This window comes from Coptis chinensis, chromosome 6 (genome assembly GCF_015680905.1).
Source record: "Coptis chinensis isolate HL-2020 chromosome 6, ASM1568090v1, whole genome shotgun sequence".
Classification (NCBI taxonomy): Eukaryota; Viridiplantae; Streptophyta; class Magnoliopsida; order Ranunculales; family Ranunculaceae; genus Coptis; species Coptis chinensis.
This window is the reverse complement of record NC_141461.1, coordinates 65,253,174-65,273,889: the sequence shown is the minus strand read 5'-3', so window position 1 is coordinate 65,273,889 and position 20,716 is coordinate 65,253,174. Positions and strand designations below refer to the sequence as shown.

At 37.4% G+C, this 20,716-nt stretch overlaps 2 protein-coding genes and 2 long non-coding RNA genes across 4 annotated transcripts; all 4 read left to right on the top strand.

Annotated features, from left to right (window-relative positions):
• The first annotated feature begins 628 nt into the window (after window positions 1-628).
• Window positions 629-2,912, top strand: LOC147493976 (uncharacterized). Its single transcript, XM_086566078.1, has 2 exons — window positions 629-854; window positions 2,668-2,912. The coding sequence occupies exons 1-2, from the start codon at window positions 750-752 to the stop codon at window positions 2,752-2,754; spliced, it is 192 nt and encodes a 63-aa protein (XP_086422204.1). The 5' UTR covers window positions 629-749; the 3' UTR covers window positions 2,755-2,912.
• Window positions 2,913-3,057: 145 nt separating this feature from the next.
• Window positions 3,058-6,300, top strand: LOC147493975 (vignain-like). The gene is made up of 4 exons (XM_086566079.1): window positions 3,058-4,487; window positions 5,151-5,383; window positions 5,534-5,674; window positions 5,870-6,300. Exons 1-4 carry the CDS (start codon window positions 4,037-4,039, stop codon window positions 6,125-6,127), a joined length of 1,083 nt encoding a protein of 360 aa, XP_086422205.1. The 5' UTR covers window positions 3,058-4,036; the 3' UTR covers window positions 6,128-6,300.
• Window positions 6,301-12,304: 6,004 nt separating this feature from the next.
• Window positions 12,305-13,308, top strand: LOC147493974 (uncharacterized). Its single transcript, XR_015200246.1, has 3 exons — window positions 12,305-12,554; window positions 12,890-12,974; window positions 13,084-13,308. It is a non-coding gene; the product is annotated as an uncharacterized LOC147493974 (long non-coding RNA).
• Window positions 13,309-15,657: 2,349 nt separating this feature from the next.
• Window positions 15,658-17,304, top strand: LOC147493973 (uncharacterized). Its single transcript, XR_015198592.1, has 2 exons — window positions 15,658-16,141; window positions 16,982-17,304. It is a non-coding gene; the product is annotated as an uncharacterized LOC147493973 (long non-coding RNA).
• Window positions 17,305-20,716: the final 3,412 nt, after the last annotated feature.

Below are 20,716 nucleotides of genomic sequence, written 5' to 3'. Positions count from 1 at the left end.
CGGAGCCCGAGAATAGCACGAGGCGAATCACCGGAACTTGCTGGAGAATAAAGTGCGCAAACGGAACAAAAGAACCCCGCCGCGCCTCTCACACGCGCACTCGCGAACTGTTCACCTGCGTCCATATGAACCCAGATACCACTCTAACATGTTTAGTTTTATTTCTCAAGTATCATGGACTTTAATTCCATTTTTTTTTCAAGAGATTTCAATTTTAATTTTTAATTTTTTTAATTTTGTTATGGCGTTATATTACTTTAGAGTTTGAAAAATAGTTATTCTTATTATTGTTTTAGTGGTAACAATTAGAAACTTATCATACAATCCAAATGAGAGCTCAAAAGTACATGCCTTAGAGTTTGGGAAATAATTATTTTTATTTCTACATTACGCATGTGCTGATGGCCCATGTTGTTTTTATGCCTAAACTAAATGATTAAGACAGTAAGAATAATATTGTAAATATAGAAAAAGAACATGAGCAAAACCATCCTAAAAAGTGTGACCAAGAGTCACAAATCACAAAATAAAAAAAATATTATAATACTGTGTAGGTCAAAGTCAGGATTTTTAAATTAGTAAAAGATGTAAGTGAGTTACGGATAGTTTTTGAGACTTAGTAAATGTTTAGTTGGGTCGGGTCTGGGTTTGCAAAGTACATGTATTGTGGGAAGATACAACCAAAGTCCACAATCCGAAAGGGCGAAAAAGCAGAGAGAGAGAGAGAGTTGTAGGTGGATCGAACGAAGATGGTGAAAGTGGCGACGTACTTTGCTATGACACTGGGAGCGTTCATATTCTGGCAGTCCATGGACAAAGTTCACGTCTGGATTGCTCTTCATCAAGACGAAAAGGTCTCACTTCTCAATTCCCTCCTCCTGTTTTATTATTTGTTTCTTTAATATTAATTCAATTCCTTTTAAATCTAGAAGAAATGAGAACGTGGGACTCATCTCATATGTCGAAATCAATTTAATTGTACGTAAGAAGGTTACTCTTTATAATGTTCGTCTTGAACTTTAGAATTTTTCCATGGAAAGACAGCCAACCTCCATTTTGCTCCAAGTCCCATTCTCCACAACAGAAATTGAGGAATGATCGATCATTGTGGACCAAGCTTCCATCTTGGATATGATGTGAAATATTGTCTATGTGAGAAGCAATGAATTCTGGCAGTGAACAAACTTCCTAAAACTTGACGATCTCCCTTAGGACTATAGAAGCACATTGGTATTTGGAGATAAGCAGGGCTATCAGAGACTTGGCAACAATCATTTTGTCTAACCCAATTAGACATAACGATTAGAGTCCAAAAGAGAGATGGTGCCTTCAATTTTGTGGACTTGGCAAACTTTGGTGGAATTATGTCTCTAATTTTCCCTTTTTCTCTTCATTGCTTTCTTTAGTAGCTTTTCTTGGTATAAAATTAAGGTTAGAAGTTTTTCTGAGCTCTGTTTGCATCCACTACCAAATTCACTAGCACAGTTGATGCATATTTGAAACTTGGATGTGATTACCAATTTACTGTAATTTGATTGAATTTGCCTTGACGCCATAATATTAAAGTATGATCCATACCAATGCATGAGTCGCGTAGCCACTTCCCCCGCCCACCCCATTATCTCAAACCGAAATATTAAGCAAACATCATAGAAAATCTGCTCTGCAGTGTTATGCTTTAGTAGAAGTGCGAGTGCATCCTATGTTGCTTACATGTTTGAAGTATTGAAGTTGTGAAGGTCCAACCTTGTTATGGAGTGGTAAACTAGATGCTTCTTTTTCTGCTTCCCTCTGAGTACACCCTTTTCAATCTGTATATTCTGGGTACTGTTTTACCAAGTGATATAGTAATATCTTATATAATATTATGCTTTAGTAGCAGTGCAAGTGCGTCCTATGTTGCTTACATGTTTGAAGTATTGAAGTTGTGAAGGTCCAACCCTGTTATGGAGTGGTAAACTAGATGCTTCGTTTTGTGCCTCCCTTGGAGTACACCATCTTCAATCTGTATATTCTGGGTACTGTTTTACCAAGTGATATAATAATATCTAATATATTCATTTATGTCAATGAAAAAAGTTAAATTAGAGGTTGTTTGGACAAATGCTAACAATCAAGTGCTCTACTATGTGCAATTGAGGAAATGGATACCAAAAACCGCTATTTGAAATGTCATAGGCTCATAGGAAGAAGGCTGTGTTTGGTTCAAGGAATTTAAATTCATGGGAATTGATGGGTAGTTATGTAAATGGGGATGGAATAGAGGCGTGAAAATAGGAAGCAAAAATGGTAATCATGGATAGGAAGCCATAAAATTCGAGATATTTCTTTCTAAGGGTATCGTAATTAGGGAAAAGTCAGAAAACAACTTGATTTCTGGAAAAATGGTATTCACTTTCCTCAAATGGAAGGAGCAGATGGGGTAACTTCCCCTTCTCCAGTCTCCAACTTCGGTCTTCCTCTTCATTATTCTTCATCGCCTCTCCATTTTTCCAGGAATTTGAATTCCACGAACCAAACACACCCAAAGTGTTTGAAGTGGCTGCGTACTGCCTTTATGTATGGTTGCATGTATTACTGACATGCATAACAATTCCTTTTGTTTTCCTTGTTGGCTTAGTCTCATCTGTCCGTGCTGTTTATTGTGTTTTTATTTGGTTATTTCAGCAAGAAAGACTTGAAAAGGAAAGAGAGATCAAAAGGGTCAGAGATGAGCTACTTGCACAAGCTAAACAGAGAGATTCTGTTGCTTGAGGTTCGTCTGTAGTTTGGCAATGACGTAATCTGTTGATTACTATTTGTATTCTGTGGACTACTATTTGTATTTCTGTTTCATTTTGAGATTCTCGGTTCTGATGTAGAAAGTGAATGATTAACAGATCTTGAATAAATGTTAATTCGCTCTTCTTTGATCTGTTTGGTTTGTTGTCAGGCGCCTAGAGTTGGTAGGTTTAAGTTTTTCTTTCTATGGTTGATGCGGTCTAGGCTGGAATTGAAGAATTTGATTGAAAAACAGCATACAGCTGTGGCAACTTATTGCAATTCAGTTATCTTGTTGAGCCTGGGGAAGAAAGTTCCCCTAAAACCTGTATAGATGCCTAGCATTTTGTCAGAGTAGGACACTGTCCACTAAGCATATGACCTCATGAATTTTTGCTTGGGCTTTGAAGGGTGACAGTTAAGAAAACAATCTTCACTAGACTTGTTGAAAGTAGAAATGAAAAAGAGAAAGAATGAAAGATATAGCGAAGGGATTGCCATCATTGTACATGTTCCAAAAAGCTAAGGGATCGACCGTGAGTTGCTCTCGCATTTATTGTCTTTGAAAATGATGACTTGTTACGTTAAGTTTGATTAGGTTCTGGTTTATACCTTTAGCAAAAAAAAGGTTCCGGTTTATAACTAGAACCAATAATGATTTCACATGACACATGAGTCAGTCAGAGATTCAGTCCCAGGCAGAAAATTAGTTGTGCCATCCATGATGTAGCCTAGATATATTCTTATCAAGACAGAATCACACACATGTTTCACCCACTTCAGTTTTGGCTTCATTGCTTTTCTGCATTTGTATCTTTCAGGGCTTTTGTTGCAGTAGATAACAGAAGGTTGCAAGGCCATCATTTCCTACATGCAACAAATCTTGTCTCAAAGTCCTTAATCGACGTAACAAGCTTGTCACCTCTAAAGGGTAAACAACCTAACGTGTTTGGCATGTCGAGATGATCACAAATAAACAAATTCCAACATCTAAAGTAGCACAAAAATACCAAAATAAACCTCATTTCTTCGTCTTTTTATCTTTGTCTTGTTACAAAGCTGGAGACTTTTTCAATATAGTAAAGCCATAGTGCCATATCTCATTTCATATAAAAGAACAATGGTAATATAACGACTATCCTCTAAATCGAAAATCCCATCTTCCACTCTTGGTGTTTGTTTCCCTTGAACTCTGCTTGAGATTTGAAACCGACTTTCCTACTACAAGGAAAAATCTAGACTCCCATTTTGCATTCTGTACCTAGGATAAAAAACCATGGAGAAAGGAAAGCTTTTAATAGTTGCTCTTACATTGGCTTTGCTCCTTGGACTAGCTCAAAGTTTTGAATTCGATGAGAAGGACTTGGAGTCGGAGGAAAGCCTTTGGGACTTGTATGAGAGATGGAGAAGCCATCACACACATTCTAGAGACCCTAAAGAAAAACACAAAAGATTCAATGTGTTCAAAATGAATGTCAAGTTCATCCATGAATTCAACAAGAAGGATAAACCTTATAAGTTGAGATTGAACAAGTTCGGGGACATGACTAGTCACGAATTCAAGAGCTCGTACGCTGGATCTAAGGTAAAACATTACAGGATGTTGCATGGTGATCGACACAAAACAGGCTTCATTTACGACCAGGTCGAAAATGTGCCTCCATCAGTTGATTGGAGGAAGAAAGGTGCAGTCACCGGTGTCAAGGATCAAGGCCAATGTGGTGAGTCTTTTGTCTAAATATAGTGGACACCAATTAGTTGGTGAGTTTGAGAGTTCAAGGTAATAGTCTACAAATTATCATGACGAAAATGCTAAATTTGAATTGTGAGGTGGTGAGATGCATATGCATCACGTTTTCCATGTTTTTTTGCTTGGTAAGTTAAAAAATTGTATTAAAAAACACTTAAAAACGGTTACAAGGAAAATGGAAATGCAAGAATGCATCACGTTTTCCATTACATTACATGTTGCAGTGCATTAATCTTTGCGCAACCATTTGGTGTTTCCAGCTATCCTTACTACCCATCACGATAACTACTCCAGTAGTCCCCTTGGTGTGTATTTTTCATGCATCTGTAGACTGTAGTTGTACTGTTGCAGACAAAAAAATTCTATGATATCACCGATAATTAGCTAGCTTTACAAATTTGTTCCACGCCAAAATAAAAAACAGACTCGAGTCGCCCTTAGCTTGGGATTATGTGGGATGTAAATTTCGTTGTCATTCACAACACCGTTGTTTTATATTTGCGCAAAAGCAATATGCCTAGTTGGATAGGATTAACCTTTGACGGGATTTGAAAAAGATTTATAACATTGACTGGGCTTAATGCTAGTTTGCTTGATCACGTTATGATTGCCTTTCATCAGGATAGGATTCCCTTTCTTCGCTGGGCGTTTTCAACAGTTGCTGCAGTTGAGGGCATAAACGCAATCAAAACAAAGAAGCTAGTTTCTTTGTCAGAGCAGGAATTGGTTGATTGTGATACCACCGATGAAAATCTAGGTTGTAATGGAGGACTAATGGAAATGGCATTTGAATATATCAAGAAAGAGGGAGGGCTAACCACTGAGCAAAACTATCCGTACAGGGCTGAAGATGGATCGTGTGACACAAATAGGGTATTAAGATTCATATATATGATTTACATGAGCATATGCTATAATTCTTTTTTATCAAGTTGCAGAGTGTTGAGAAATATAAGGCCAGCCATAAGGGTTCAGTTGAATGCAAAGGAGATACTCAGACTTATTTATCTGCGTGATGTGCAGGCAAATGCACGTGTGGTGATCATCGACGGACATGAAAATGTCCCTGCAAACAATGAGAGTGCCTTGGTCAGAGCTGCTGCGCACCAGCCTGTATCTGTTGGCATGGATGCTGAAGGGACTGACCTACAGTTCTACGCAGAGGTATAGCTTTGCCTGCTTCAGTAAACGAGATCATTATTTGCTTGCCAAAAACCCGCGAAACCCCCTCATCATCCCCGATCAAAATTTAACCGGTCCCACATGACACAGGTTTTTGTTGGCTCCATCATAATACTCATTACAAAACTAAAATTGTGATTAATAGTACTTAAACATCTCATTTATATATGATTGCAGGGAGTATATGCAGGAGAGTGTGGCACAGAGCTAGATCATGGGGTGACCATCGTGGGATATGGACAAACTAGAGATGGAACGAAGTACTGGATAGTGAAAAATTCATGGGGAGCTGAATGGGGTGAAAAAGGTTACTTCAGGTTGAAGCGTGACATCGCTGCTAAAGAGGGGCAATGTGGTATAGCTATGGAACCTTCATATCCCATCAAGAACTCACCAAACCCACATCCAGCTTCTTCTTCTAAGGATGAGCTCTAAGTACCCAGATAGACGACAACTCAAATTTGTTTAGCAAATTTGATGAATGCGGTAGTCGCTATGGAGGAATTTATGTTTTCTTAATGTATTTTCTTGGTTATTAGAATGTAATAAATCTCTCGTCGTGTATCATATCAGTGTATGAGAACGAAATAAAGGTTTTATAAGCGAAATCCATCTTAGCCTTTTTTAGTCAAACTTCCACATGCAATCAAATTTTTGTGCTACTTCTTCTTCATGCCATCCTCAGAGCAAGTCCAATGGGGTGCTATTCTGTTATATGGGCAGCTAAAGGCTTTATAGCACCCCAAACACCAAATGACCATTCCAATGGGGCTGCTAGAAGGGTATCAAATTTGGTTAGTGATAAATCCAGCTAAATTTGTGGTCTTTTCTAGCAGTTGCCAAAAATAAGTTTTGGGTGACGGACAATGCATCCAAATTTTGATTTTCCGTTAATGATTCTTTGATGTTAGTTTAATGCAGTTGTATCCATATTCCAATTTTCTATTAATTAATTTTTAAGATTAGTTTAATGCTTGTATTTGCATTCAGTTTTCGATTTCCCGTTAAATATTATTTGAGGTTAGTTCGATGCATTTGCATCCAGTTTTCGGTTCCCCATTAATTGTTTTTTGACGTTAGTTTCATTTAGTATTATATATTTTTTAAAATATTTGTCATTATTGCTTTGCCGTTTTTTTTATTTTTTATTTTTTTTTCATTTTTTATTATATATTTTGTGAGGCCGTGTTAAGGATATATTCGAAATAAGTCGGTGCTTTATCATAGACACTAAAATTGTATGATTTGTAATAGAGAATTTGTTTCTCTTCTCATAGACTCCACAAATCCACAATCCAAAATCCAAAATCCATTCAAACAACTCCATACAAATATTCATTAAACAAACACAATCCATTCATTAAACAAACATAATCTATACATTAAACAAATTTAAAAAGTCATGCTTGTAGTCAGATAGCTAAGGAGTCATGCATCCCATGCATTCGAGCTAATACCGAGTAGTCATTGCTTGTAGTCATAAATGAGTCATGCATCCCATGCATCATTCATTAGTTGTTACTCATCATATCGCTCCTTAAACGTATCCTACAAAAACATCAATTAGGATTATTTTAAGAAAACATCATAACTATAAACCAAATATAATTTGAATGTCAAAATAAACCAAATACTAACCTCATTTAGAGTGTCAAATCCGGAACAAGTTAAGGTTCGAAAGATAACTTGGATCAACTTGAGATATAGGTACAACGACCTGCATTCCTTGAGAAGTAATCATGCCATAGCTCCATTGGTTTTCCGGATCGAACAGAGGGGAGCAAAACCTTGTAAGGACCCTAAGATGAAGAAGGGCTCAGCAAGGTGTGGGATACGCAAATCACCTCTAATAGCTTTTATGTCCTATAAAGTCTATGTTAGTAGCTCTGTATATGTTCGGCGGCATTATAGGACCCCTAGAGACGCGATTTCAGTAATTGTTGTAGTCACCATTCACATTTAAATAGAGTGTAGCCTGTGGCCACAATCCATTATTTCTAAGGAAGTACCTACACTGACTAGCTCTTCCCAATGATGACATATTGACCGGAGGTGGGTGTGGGATGAAAGGTACGGTGTCCCAACAATTTGGTGCCAACACCTATTGCCCAAGTACCACACGTTGATACCTCCAAACTCAAAGACGACTCAACGCATTATTGTTAAGTCATTTGAATAATGTACACGACGAATCGTCTCATGCTCCCACTCATTTGGTGCCAACCTATTGCCCAGGTACCACACGTTGATACCTCCAAACTCAAAGATGACTCAACACATTGTTAAGTCATTTGAATAATATACATGACAATTTGTCTCACGCTCCCACTCATCTTCAACAGTATCCCCAACCACAACCTAATCAACATTTAAATGCAAATACTTCGTAACATGCCATGGTGTCCACTGTTACAGTCTATGTGAATGTTGTGGCGCCCTTCACCATTTCGGTGATTTCTAAAGTCATTTAGCCACACTCAAACCCGTGGGACGATATCACGGTCCATATTTTGTTTTACAACTAGAGTCATTGCAGGTACGCACTCATACCACCAATATTACAATAAAAATAAATATAAAAAATAAACTTGTAATATAGTATAAAGTTATAGGGATGGATACAGGCACATTCTTATGTGCACATTATAGCCACATTTTCGACATACAAATAAATTAAGGCTTGGTTTTTTGTGGAGATGATTTCAGCTCCCCACCATGAAGATCATTCTCACAAAAAATTATAATATTTGGATATGTTTAACCATGCGAAAATTGGTGTTCATTTTTGAACTTTTCATCTAATGGTCCAAAAATTTTGTGAGCATATTCTAAGGTTAGACTTCTTTGAATGAGCTAAATTTTTGTAAGCATGTTCTCCATGGTGGGGAGGTCATATCTACAAATATTCAGCATTTAATTCAACTTTTAAGTCCACGATTTTTCTTGGATTCGTTTACAATGTGGCTAGAATGTGGCTCAATCCCTCTCCAAAGTTATAACACTAAATATTTAAAACTTACTTGTAAAAAAAGGTGAAACCACCACATTGACCATCCGCAACAATACGATTAGGTCTCACAACTTGATCTAACGTGTAAATCAATGCTCCAAACATAGTACCTCCCCAGTTATAGTCAAGAATATAATTAAGTTAGCCAAATTCTCGATCCAACCCAATCTCAATGAACTAACTATTATACGTGGGGAAGAAACACTGCGTGACTAAGTAAAAGTAGAAGGCATGCAAGTATCTGTCCCGATCCCTACCTGTCGGGCATCAATCTTCGTCACTATTTTTAGTCATTTTCATGAAGTAATTAATTAAATAAATAAAAATCATATTTGATACCCCTTTTAGACCAATACTCTAGCGTCATTGTGGGCCAATACCGATGTGTGTCATCTAAAGTACCCCCACCGTACTTCTCCAAACGTGATTGGCATTCCTCTTCCTACTCTCATTCCCATGAGCATATATAATGACATTCATTAGAGTAATTGCCTACCTCCCATTGTGGAAAGTGGAATGTGTGGGTGCGTCCCACCACCTCTCGATCAAATAATATACTAAACCACAATCGACATTTTGATATCCCATTCGAAATAATGAGCTAAATGGAAATTGTAAAATGGCTCCCCATATGTCTTCAAAATATTCTCCTTTGGCAACCATTATTTTCCACAAAGTGTTCACGAAATTCCAACAACATCGCAATTTCATCTCCCCCACCTCCTAAAAAACATTTAATCAAACACTTCATGAGCAATTAAAAAAAATACAAATTTTCTAAAAAAAAAAATCAAATTTAACGATCAAATGTTTACCATATCAACGCTAACACGATTGGAGATGTGTGTTTATGGATTTTTGGCCAATTTAGGATGCGTAAGTGGATTGATTAAGTCCGGAAATAGAAGTGTTGGTGGGTTTAGATGATTGTATTGTTGGTATTCTTGTTCATTGTTGTAGGTCTAGCGTTGACGATGACTCTTCTCTCAATCTATTCAATGATTTTTGACCGAAAAATCTCTTCCCTTTGTTACTCATTTTGATTTGGTCGGTTTGATTGAGAATTGAAGTGTGGAGTGGGAGAATGAAGAAAATGGGAGGGAAGAGAAAGAAAGTTGAGTTTATAGTTCTGGACGATATAGATGGCACATTTTATGTCATCCGTCTCCCGATGCTAAAACTACTAAAATTGTCGATTGGAATGGTTTTTTATTTTCTTACAAAAAATACTAAAAACCTATGTGGCAGTACTTTAGCAGCTCCTTATAGCATCCCTCTTGCTCTTAGGGGGTGTAAAGTTTACATCCCAATCTAAAAAACTCCTTCATATAGGGGTTATAAAGTGTAGGTAATAACCTAATAGCTAAAAGACCGAGAGTGTGGAATTCTCCACCCGCATACAAGTTGTTAATTTAAAGAGCTCAGGCATCACTAGCTTGAATTTAAAATATGTTCGGAAGTCACTCCAAGTAACACCCTTTTTTAATTCTAAAGTGTCAATTCAAAGAGGGACGTCACACCCACGACACCCGGGTTTAAAATCCATTTTCTTTTACATTTCACCAGTAGGGTGTGGATATATACTGTCTATACAACTATTTTTAACTATTCGGCCTGTATTTCCACTACAACAGAAGGGATCTTTTGCAACGCACCCTTTTGCTTGTTGCTAAAAGTCGCCTATTGCAATGTTGTATGGGGCTGCTAAAAGTTTGGCGTGCTATTAGCTTGGGTGTACTTGGATTTACTTATTGTGATGCCTCTTGCGTGGCAAATGATTATAATTATATTTTCAAAAGAAAAAGAAAACACAATATTTTATAGGGCTTTATCATTTACAATGTTATTGTTGCGGCTAAAGTTAATTTTATCTTTTGCAACTCCTCTTTCGTTGGAACTGTGGCAACAATATTAGTGTTGCCAACTTGCCATTGGGTATGGGCGGGAGTTCAAAAGTTTTTATGGGTGGGCCTGTTTTATTTTTGGCCGGCGCTCCAACAAGAAAATGAAAACCCTTCTCATAATTGTTTTCTCTTAACAGCCGCCAACCCCATTTCCACCACCGCCACTCCATTCCCACAGGCAACGAATCTAATTACTCTTCACCACCATCGCGGAAAATATGTCTCTCCTCTCCGCCACCCATTTTCCGACCCCCATCACCACATTTCCACCGGCCAAGTTTCGATTTTCAGGTTGCTTCTTTTTTTGAGCTTAATTGATTTTGTTTCTCTTTGGTTTAATTTTTTCTGGTTGGTTCTTTTAATTAATTTTACAGGTTGGTTAGTATCTGAAACTAGTACTAGAGAATAAAAGTTTGGAGCCTTTTCAGGTTCGTTCTTCTATTCTTAATTATTCTTTTACCTATTTAACTTTAGGTTGCTTTAATTTGTTCCAATTGTTTAGTGTAATTCCTTTGATGACTTTTGGTTGAGCCTCCACTGCCATCAAAGCTTTGATTTCTCAAGTTTAGTTTTTGATTGTTCAGGTAACTAATATTTTCTTGGCTCGAGTAGCACCATATGCGAGAACAGTTGAGTACTGTTCAATTTTTAATTGTATTTCCATAGTAGTCTCTACTATTTTTTATTTGGAATCGTAAAATACTATTAGGGGGAAAAGTTCGAAGCTTTGATTTTTTTCAAGTATTCTTCATTTTATTTTTCCCTTTCAATTGCTTACAATATATGTATGATGAGTGGATGGTTTAAGCATTAAGTTAGTTTGAATGTTGAAACTTCAGGATAGTTTGATTCACCATGGTTTGTTGTCATCTTGGCTTTTTTACCATTCTTTTGTTTGGTATGTCCATTGAAAATGAATAATAGTACATTATATGTTTGACATTGTTGACTACTAGCTGATAGTGCGTAGTGGATTGGTGGGTAAGGCCTGATTGAATATTATCAAGTTTTTGTTGACATTTTGCAGTATAGCGCTGTTGATAATATATAGTTATTTTAACTGGATTTTTTGGTGTTTAGTATACCTCAAGAACTAGATGTGATCCTTGTATAAGGCTTGTTTGTCCCCTTGATGCCTTGAAAGAGTTTCAATGCTTGTAGCTGTATAGGAATTGTACCTGTACCTAATGATACCAAATTGTCTAGCCTACTAGATCCCTTGAGTTTCAATGTTGTTCTTCTGAAAGATGTTGCAAGGGCTTCAAGGAGGCGCAGGTTTCAGACAGACCACTAAGAGGACAGCTATTACTAGTGGTGGAGCCATTTAGAAATCGTTAAGTTGTAACAAGTTACTTTCAACCAAACTGATATTAGGGTCTATGATTAGTGAATTTTGACTATATATTATTAATCGGCGTTTTGATTATTCTCTTATACCTTTTGGCATCTAATTATAATCTCTATGTTTCTTTAGGTTGTCTTTTTTCTATTGGATTTGGCTGCATCAACAACTAATTCAAGTATTTATCTGTTCTTTTCCTTTGCACTGAATCTACATTTTGAATTCTATTGCATACTCAAGAATTTAATCTTTTATTTTCTTGTCTGTAACGTGTCATGGCATATGCCTGATATATATGTAATGGGGTGTAAAAAGTTAATGAATCCCAGTACGCTTACAATCTATTGACTGCTGAGTGGTTGGTGTTTAACATTCCCTTTGGAACCATAATATTACTCAGAATATGTTGATCATCTTTTAATTTTTGAAGTAAGGTTCTAGATTTTGTGACTCGCCCTTGTTTCCGCTTTCAGATTCGGATGTCCTACTCTTTGTACTAAATTAGGTCAATATAAGTTGGTTGGAGATTTGGAAGGTATATATATGAACCAACAAAGGGGTTACCATGAAGTGGCAATGCCCTTCTTCCTATGCACTTGGATCAAGGTACAAATCTCCCTTCTTTTAAAATTTTTGTTATGCTCTTGTTTGAGGACTTTAGCAAGTGAACAATGTTAGTATCGAGTCACTTAATTATAGACCATGTTTTTGTTGATACAAACATATATCTTTAAGATTGGCTGTTAATTGCATTCTTCCTTTGTTCTTTAGCTATTCATGTTTTGTCCATATAACACAATTGCTTCTTGTTCTTATTATTTCTTTCTTTTACCCATTATTCTATGTTCAATTTAAATTTTATCGGTTCTTGCCTATTCTTTATTCTTATTATATTTGTACCATTTTAAGCTTTTGGCCATGAGCATAATATTGATTTTCAGACTGTAAAAGGTTGGGAATTGAACCAGACAAATTGTGGCAGGTTGTAGTGGTATTTCTACCTCCTAGGTCTATAAGTTTGACTTGGTAAATTTTTTTTCACATGCATATATTGCTTATTTGAGTTCATTTTAGCTTTGTTTATGTTTCCAAGAAGTTTAATGTGTCTTTTTTTTTTTTCAATTCGTTGTACCAGATTGGTAGACCGGTTACAGGTAGTTTGGCAAAGAAATTGTGGATGGATGTTGTTCAAGTTGGCAAACTATTGACATTTGTAAATTTTGCCAAAATCTAGTTTTGAAGAACATGTCTAATTTTAGTTGATTGCTATGAAAATTATGTGATACAATATATTGGCTGTGTGGATGCTTTAAATAATTTTGTAATGGATGATCTTTGTTAATCAGATATATTTGTTACATCTCATTGTGAATTGAAATATGATTGTTATTTTTTTTTTACATAAATTACACTGGGCATGAGCAAATTCAAAAGAATTGAAGTAATTTGTAAAATATAGGTTCTAATAATTTAGGTTCACTAGTGGGGACACAAGGCGTTGCAAGGAAAAAAAACAGGACGTTTTAAAAGGCTTCATACAATTACCAATTACCAACGCATCTGGTGTAGCTAAACCATACCATGCTTTTGCAATAAAAAAAAACACCCTTTTGCAACGTTATGCATGTAACAATAGGTATTAACCCTTTTGCGACGATCATAGTGTAGCTAAAAAAATTCACTTTTTGCAACGCCCAAGGGTGCTGTTAAAAACTTGTTTTTTGCAACGCTACTCGCTGTTAATAGTTTGAATTCTTTTCAAAACCAATTTATTTTTAAAATATTAGTAGCAGCGCAAACAAATTACTAGCAACGTGGATATAGGCGTTGCAAAAGCTTCTACTCTTTTGCAACGCCATTACATGCGTCACAAATTAGCTTTTGTGACCCACTTTTTTGCAACGCCAACATAAGTGTTGCCATTAATCAGTTGCAACACATTTCAGTAATTTTAGCAACCGGATCTGGCGCGGCAAATGAGCCTTTCTGTTGTAGTGTTCACACTGAACTTTTGGATTTTGCTACTTGGATGCCTGTACAGTCTCAAATCAACCCAAATGGCAAATTACCCTTAGTTTGCTCATGCTTTATATGAATTACTTACATAGTCTCATAGTATTTTTTTTGATAGTGTATCTCATAGTCTCAGATAAGCTAATTACCCTTATGTTTATATTTATGTTTTATATGAATATTAGTATTTGCCCGTGTCGTACGACACAGATACGCGCGTCTTCGGTGCCTCCGATGCACATCTGCCCCCCGATACGACACAGATATGCATGCCTTCGGCGCCCCCAACACGACACAGATACGCGGGCCTTCGGTGCCCCCAACGCACATCCGCCCGATGCGACCACGGATACACGCCTTTAGGCACCCCCGACGCCAAGATCCGCCCCGTCGCGATGCGGATACACATGCCTTCGGTGCCCTCGACGCACATCCGCCCTTTTAACACAACACATATCGTCGCTTTGGCTTTAAACCGACGCGACATTCGCCCCGATGATGACACATATCGCGGCGCTTCACTACAAGATCCACCCTCTACTCATGTTTCCATAGCCCAATAGCCCATAAAAGTTCAGCCCAAAAACAGTTCACACTTTTTTTGGGTGGGTGGGTGAGGTGAGAATTTTTTTTAAACTCACCCTAAAAAACTTGTTAACTCACCCCAGGAAAACAATCTAGTGGTTATGGTGAGGGGGTGGCACGACCAAATATCACCTTATGAGGTGGAATTTATCGTCCCACTCCTCCCTTCCTTGTTATATAGATCAAGGCTTAGATATTTGTTGTTTATATATGTGAATGCAACTATGAACTATGGTATTTAGGTTATTGGTCATGGTAGATGTTATGATCTCAACCTATGAAAGTGCGAATGGGCTTTAGTAGCATCTGATAAGTATATTATGTATTTTTTTTCTTTTGATAAAGACACTCACAGTCAAATGAAAAAATGAATTTCTGGGCATCAAACTATTGCCAATTTCACATAGTGGGCAACTAACTTTTTTTGTTAACACTTTGAGCATCCAAATTTTCAATTTTAACAATGTGGGGATTTCGTCAGTTTTCTATCCAAATTAACTTAACAATTGCATTTTTTTTAAAAAACAAATTATCAAAAATTAAGAAATTAATCTACGTGGCAAAATTATAATGATGTGGCAAATGTCCACATAAATAATTTAGTGTCTACATAAGCAACTGTTAAGTTAATTTAGATGGAAAACTGATGAAATCCCCACATTGTTAAAATTGAAAAGTTTGATGCCTAAAGTGTTAACAAAAAAAAATTGGTTGCCTACTATGTGAAATTGGTCATAGTTTGATACCCAGAAATTCCATTTTTCCCACAGTCAAACTTTACTAAGATGCAAAATACAATCTGGAGGAGGCCCAACTGCACATTATTTGAGAGCCCATTGGTCTAAAAGATGGGCCTCTCCAACATTAATCCTTCAGTCCAACTAAACATAGCTTCAATATTACACAATTTAAACAGGGTCATACTTGTGTTGGGCAGACCCCGGCCGAGTTTGTGTTGGGCACTTGGGCACAACATAGAGTTCAATACACCCCCACATCCAAACCCTATCTCTACACTATATGATAGCCGGTCTTTAGGAGGTACTCTTATCAAGTGTATTTCTATTATTCTAATCAGCTCCCTCTTTTTTAAACAATTTACAAAGCACTCCCTCACTTTACTGAAATTAGAATTAGTTTCATATTATTTAAAATAATTTAGAAAACCTCATTCAACCCCTCATAATGTTTTTATATTATTTTTTAGATTTGAACTAGAATTCAAAAAATCATACTATGATATTAGAGTGACAGGTTTAAATACTTGAAAAAACACGGATGCGTACCACAGTTTGCATACTTGTTTTCAAATGAAACCAGAAAAACTTATGAAAGCCGGTCTTCTTTTCTTCCTTCTCTCTTCCTGGTTTTTCTTCACCAAGCTACAGTTTTTCCAATACCCTAAAGTATCGATATATATATATATATATATATATTTTTTTTTTTTTTTTGGATTTGTATATATATATATATATATATATATTTTTTTTTTTTTTACTGCCTCTGCATCAATTGGTCGAGCTTTGAATGGTTTGGGGGGTGGTATATATTTTGTGTCCATGCTGGTGTGGTGTGGTGTGTGCTGGTGATGGGAGGTGGGTTGTTATTTCTGTTACGTTAATTAGAAAATAGAGAGTAGAGCCGATTGCTTATTTTTGCCTGTTAACCAGAATGTAGTGAAGCTTCTTGGTAACAAGTGTGGAGTTCTAGCTTTATTTGGATGATAACTTCACAACGTAGGCACTGAACATAAGTGGTAGTTGAGATGATTGATCATGCCATAATCAGTTTTATTTCCGATATATTTGGTAGAAAGTAGAGAAGTAGTGATTCTTGGTGGTTATCATGGCCTGGGAGTTGGATCGGATTATTAATCTTTAGTGGATAAACATGTCGTAGTTGAGATATTTGGTATCATTTTCGTTCTTGCTAGTAGAATCAGATGTTATTTCTGATATATTTGGTAGAAAGTAGAGAAGTAGTGATTCTTGGTGGTTATTATGGCCTGGGAGTTGGATCGGATTATTAATCTTTAGTGGATAAACATGTCGTAGTTGAGATATTTGGTATCATTTTCGTTCTTGTTAGTAGAATCAGATGTTATTTCTGATATATTTGGTAGAAAGTAGAGGCGTAGAGATTTGTGGTGGTAATTATGGGAGTTAGATTGGATTATTAATATTTAGTGGATAAACATGTCGTAGTTGAGATATTTGGTATCATTCTGTCCTCTAATTTCGTTCTAGTAGAATCCGTAGCTTTTACTAGTATGCTAACTAGAAAGTAAAGATGTAGAGATGCTACTTGATGATAACTATGGAGTTGTAGCTCACTTGGGATGATCACTATGTAGAGGGTAGAGATAAACATAGCAGTAGCTGAGATATTTGAAGTTCCGATATTCATTTCCTCCTGTATTTGCCCTTGTTGTACAGGAGAGAGATGCCGGCTTCCTGCAGGTGTCAATCTTTGTGGCTTAATTATCTGAATGGTATTTTATGAATTGTTTGGCATGAGAGGCAATGAAAGTTTGATTGACCGGATGCGTTTTACCTGAGGCAGGGCAAAGAGAAACAAGGCCACGATGATCGCACAGTTAAACTTTCATTCCCTTCATTTGAAACAGACGATGGTGTGGAGTCTTTGAAGGTAAGGGCAATAGGAGGTTGCAATAAGTTATTCTTGATGTAGTTGGGGTGCCCAACACAAAACATGTTTTTTAGGATAATGGCAAACTTGTAATAAATCTTTTTTTTTTTGGAAATTGTCCAACACAAAATAGAAGGTGCCCATAGCGAGTACCTTTAAAAAAGAGAAATGCTACTGGAACAACTACTAGCTGCCAGCTAAGTGTTAGACCAATCGCAAATTGTCACGTTTCAACTATGAAATTGGATATCGGGTTTTTAAAGGATATGATGATAAAAAGGACAAAAATGTGAACTAACGAAAAAGAGAAAATAAAGGAAAAGAATCGTGTCAAAACAAAACAAAGTGCGAGATTTTTCAACACTTCTGTTGCCACTGCTTGGTGGTTCTTCTTCTTACCATATTCTTATTTCTTAATCCAATAAAATGTGCTCGATTCCCTTACCCGGCATCACATCTTACTCTTATCCCTTATCTAAATAACCCAATTTGAACTTATTCATCATTTTTCCCATTCACATTAAATTTTGACAAATTATAGTTAACAAGCTTTAGATATGGAATAGTAGAGATAATAGGTGTATAGTTCTTCGTTTGAAAATAAAGTGAAAAACAAAAAAGAGTTCTCTGTTTGGGTTTTTTTTTTAGATTCATTTTGAGTTTTTAACATTCTGTTTGAGTTTGACAAAATCCATTTCCGTCGGTCATATTTTGCTTAATTAACTCTTTCGTCCTTTTTTATCTAATTTTTGAAGAAAACCGGTGTTAAGGGTATCCAGTTTCACATAAGTGATGTGGCGATTTTCCATTGGTCTACTATCTTTAAACATAACGGGTTTTAGGAAACAATACAACTTCTCACGGTTTTGGAACTTGGGTTTCTCTATAAATACCCCACTACATGTTGAGTTTTAATAAGACACAACTAAGAGAACTCATAATGTACGGAGCGCATAGTGAGTACATTATTGGAGCAATAATTAGTATAAGATAATAGCCAAACTTGTGAGTGCATTGTGATAGTGCAATAACATAAATTTGTGAGTGCCAAAATTGTGTGTGAGAGAGAGAGATTGGTGTGTGTGTTAGGCTCGTGACACTATAAACAACTCTTTGACTATAGTGGATTTTGGTACGCTTGTGGGTGGACATAGGCAATTTCCAAACCATGTAATTCCTTGTGCTCGTTTATTCTTTGCTCTTTCATTATTGTTTTAGTGGTTGTATTGGTGTTCTTGTTTTGTCATTGATTGGAATTGTGCATAACCAATTCAAAAATGGAGACCTTAAGTGGGCGATTGGGGGTCACTTAAGAGTTTTCTATTTCCTTGATCCAGTGCACCAAAGCTTCCCGTAAATAGTAAACTTAAGTAGGTGAGTTTTCTTATCTTCAGTTTCCCTCCAGTTTTTTCTGAAAAAGGTAAAGAACTCATCCCCTTCATTCTCAACTGAGTAAACAATCTAGTTTAATCTATCTTCCTTTCTCTAAACTCAAGCTTGCTTCCTTATTTCGGGTAAAATCCTGCACTGCTCTTCAAGTGTGAGTTCCGAAATTCTCTTCTCTTCCTGCCTTTTTGGGTGAAATCCTTCACTGTGAACAGTGAAAGTTCTAAAAAGGTTGGGTCTTGTGGCTGATTATTCTCATGATATCTTTTTTCGGGTAAAATCCCTCATTGCATTACAGTGAGTGTTCCGGAAAGGGTTGTCAAGGATGAACCTATATGAGATGGAGAACCCAACTCCCTCGGGGGTGGTGGGCAACATGAGTGCTGCTAAGAGCACAGTACCAGTCAGGAGCTATGCAGAAGCTATGAAGAAAAATCCTCTGCCACAGGTGGTGATGAATGATCTCTCACCTCCAGAACAGATGGGTGACTACCCCTCCATCACCACCACACCCTCCGCCTATGAAAAAGGATTGGAGTACTGTAGACACTGCCTCATTGGTCATATTGACTTGGTGAAGATGCCGCTTGAGAAGGTCAGAAGACTGGCAAAGGAAAAATGGAATCCATCTGGGGAGTGGCTTATCACGCCAATTGGGAAAGGCTTCCTCTTCCTTCGCTTCTCAAATGCAGATGACATGAATAGAGTATGGGCTCAGGGGGCCTGGAATTTTGACGAGGTCCCTCTCCGTCTAAGTCAATGGAGTCCCAATTTCAATCCAGAATTGCAGAGACAATCACATGCTTTGGTTTGGATTCGTCTGTCGGGACTTGGACAAGAATTCTGGGTGCCGGAAACGCTGCTCTCTATTGCACGAGGAGTTGGTTACCCAATGCAAATAGACGAGAAAACATTGCGTACAGAGTATGGGTATTACACAAGCATTCTGGTGGACGTCGATCTGTCGAAGCCGTTACCGGATCAGATATATGTAAAAACGCCTCACTATAACTTTTAGCAAACAGTGGAAGTGGGCAAGTTGCCTAAGATGTGCAATCACTGTAAAATTGTTGGGCACCTTGTAACGGAATGTAAGAAGCTTAAGAGGGCCATGAGTGCGGTGGGAAGATCGTGGTCCACCAGACTTCGACCTCTCCCCCTCCTCCCACAGACGTCTCTCTTCCCAAGAGGAAAAGGGGACACAGGCATAGGCGGGAACACGGGGAAACTAGTTCGGAGGTCTGGAAAGTCAAGCAAGGTAGTACCTCAGGAACGGCTAATGGACCGGTGGTAAATAACAGTTTTGAGGTCTTGAACACAATCAGTGAAGAGGTGGAAGGGGTTGTCAAAGAGGTTTTCTTTGACGCTGCAGAGCCGCAAGTGGCAAATGATATTGTGGATGTGGATAAGGAGGTCTTCTCAGATTCTTTGGCTATGGTGTTACATGATATGAGTGATAACCTTATCATTCCATCAGCATCGGCAGAGCAGGAATGAGATATTGTAAATGTGGAGGCAGATATGGTTCTCCATATGGTGGTCCATCAGGGTACTGCTCATGGGGACCAGGAGAACTCCAACAATACTAGCCTGCAACAGGATGCAATCGAGAGAAACAATGAAGAGAGGAGTACTCCTCCATGTTCTGGGGGTACACAGCACGCGGAGATCTCTGAGTTGCATAAAGATTGGGGTTCCACATCGAATAGATGGGTGGACATGGCAGAGGAAAATCTACCACCTGATAAAGGGGATAACACAACAAAGAAAAGAGGCTATATGCCGCAATGGAAGTTGCAAAAGGTTTATCCACCCAAGACAAGGCTTCAGCCTGGGGGGGAATCAGTAAATAAGAATTGAGGCTTGCCTCATTCGATAATAATCACATCTCTTTTCTTAATGAGGTGCATATTTTGGAATGTTCGAGGTATCTCGAATAATAAAATGAAGTCTAGGTTGGCAAAGCTTGTGAAAAGATGGGAGTCAGATATCATTGGTATAGCTGAGCCTAAGATGGACCCGTCTAGGTTCTCTACATCTTTTCTTCATTCGGTGGGGCTTTGCACCCAAATTATTCACAATTCTAATGACAACAGGGTGCCTAATCTCTGGCTGCTTTGGAGGCATGATGTGTT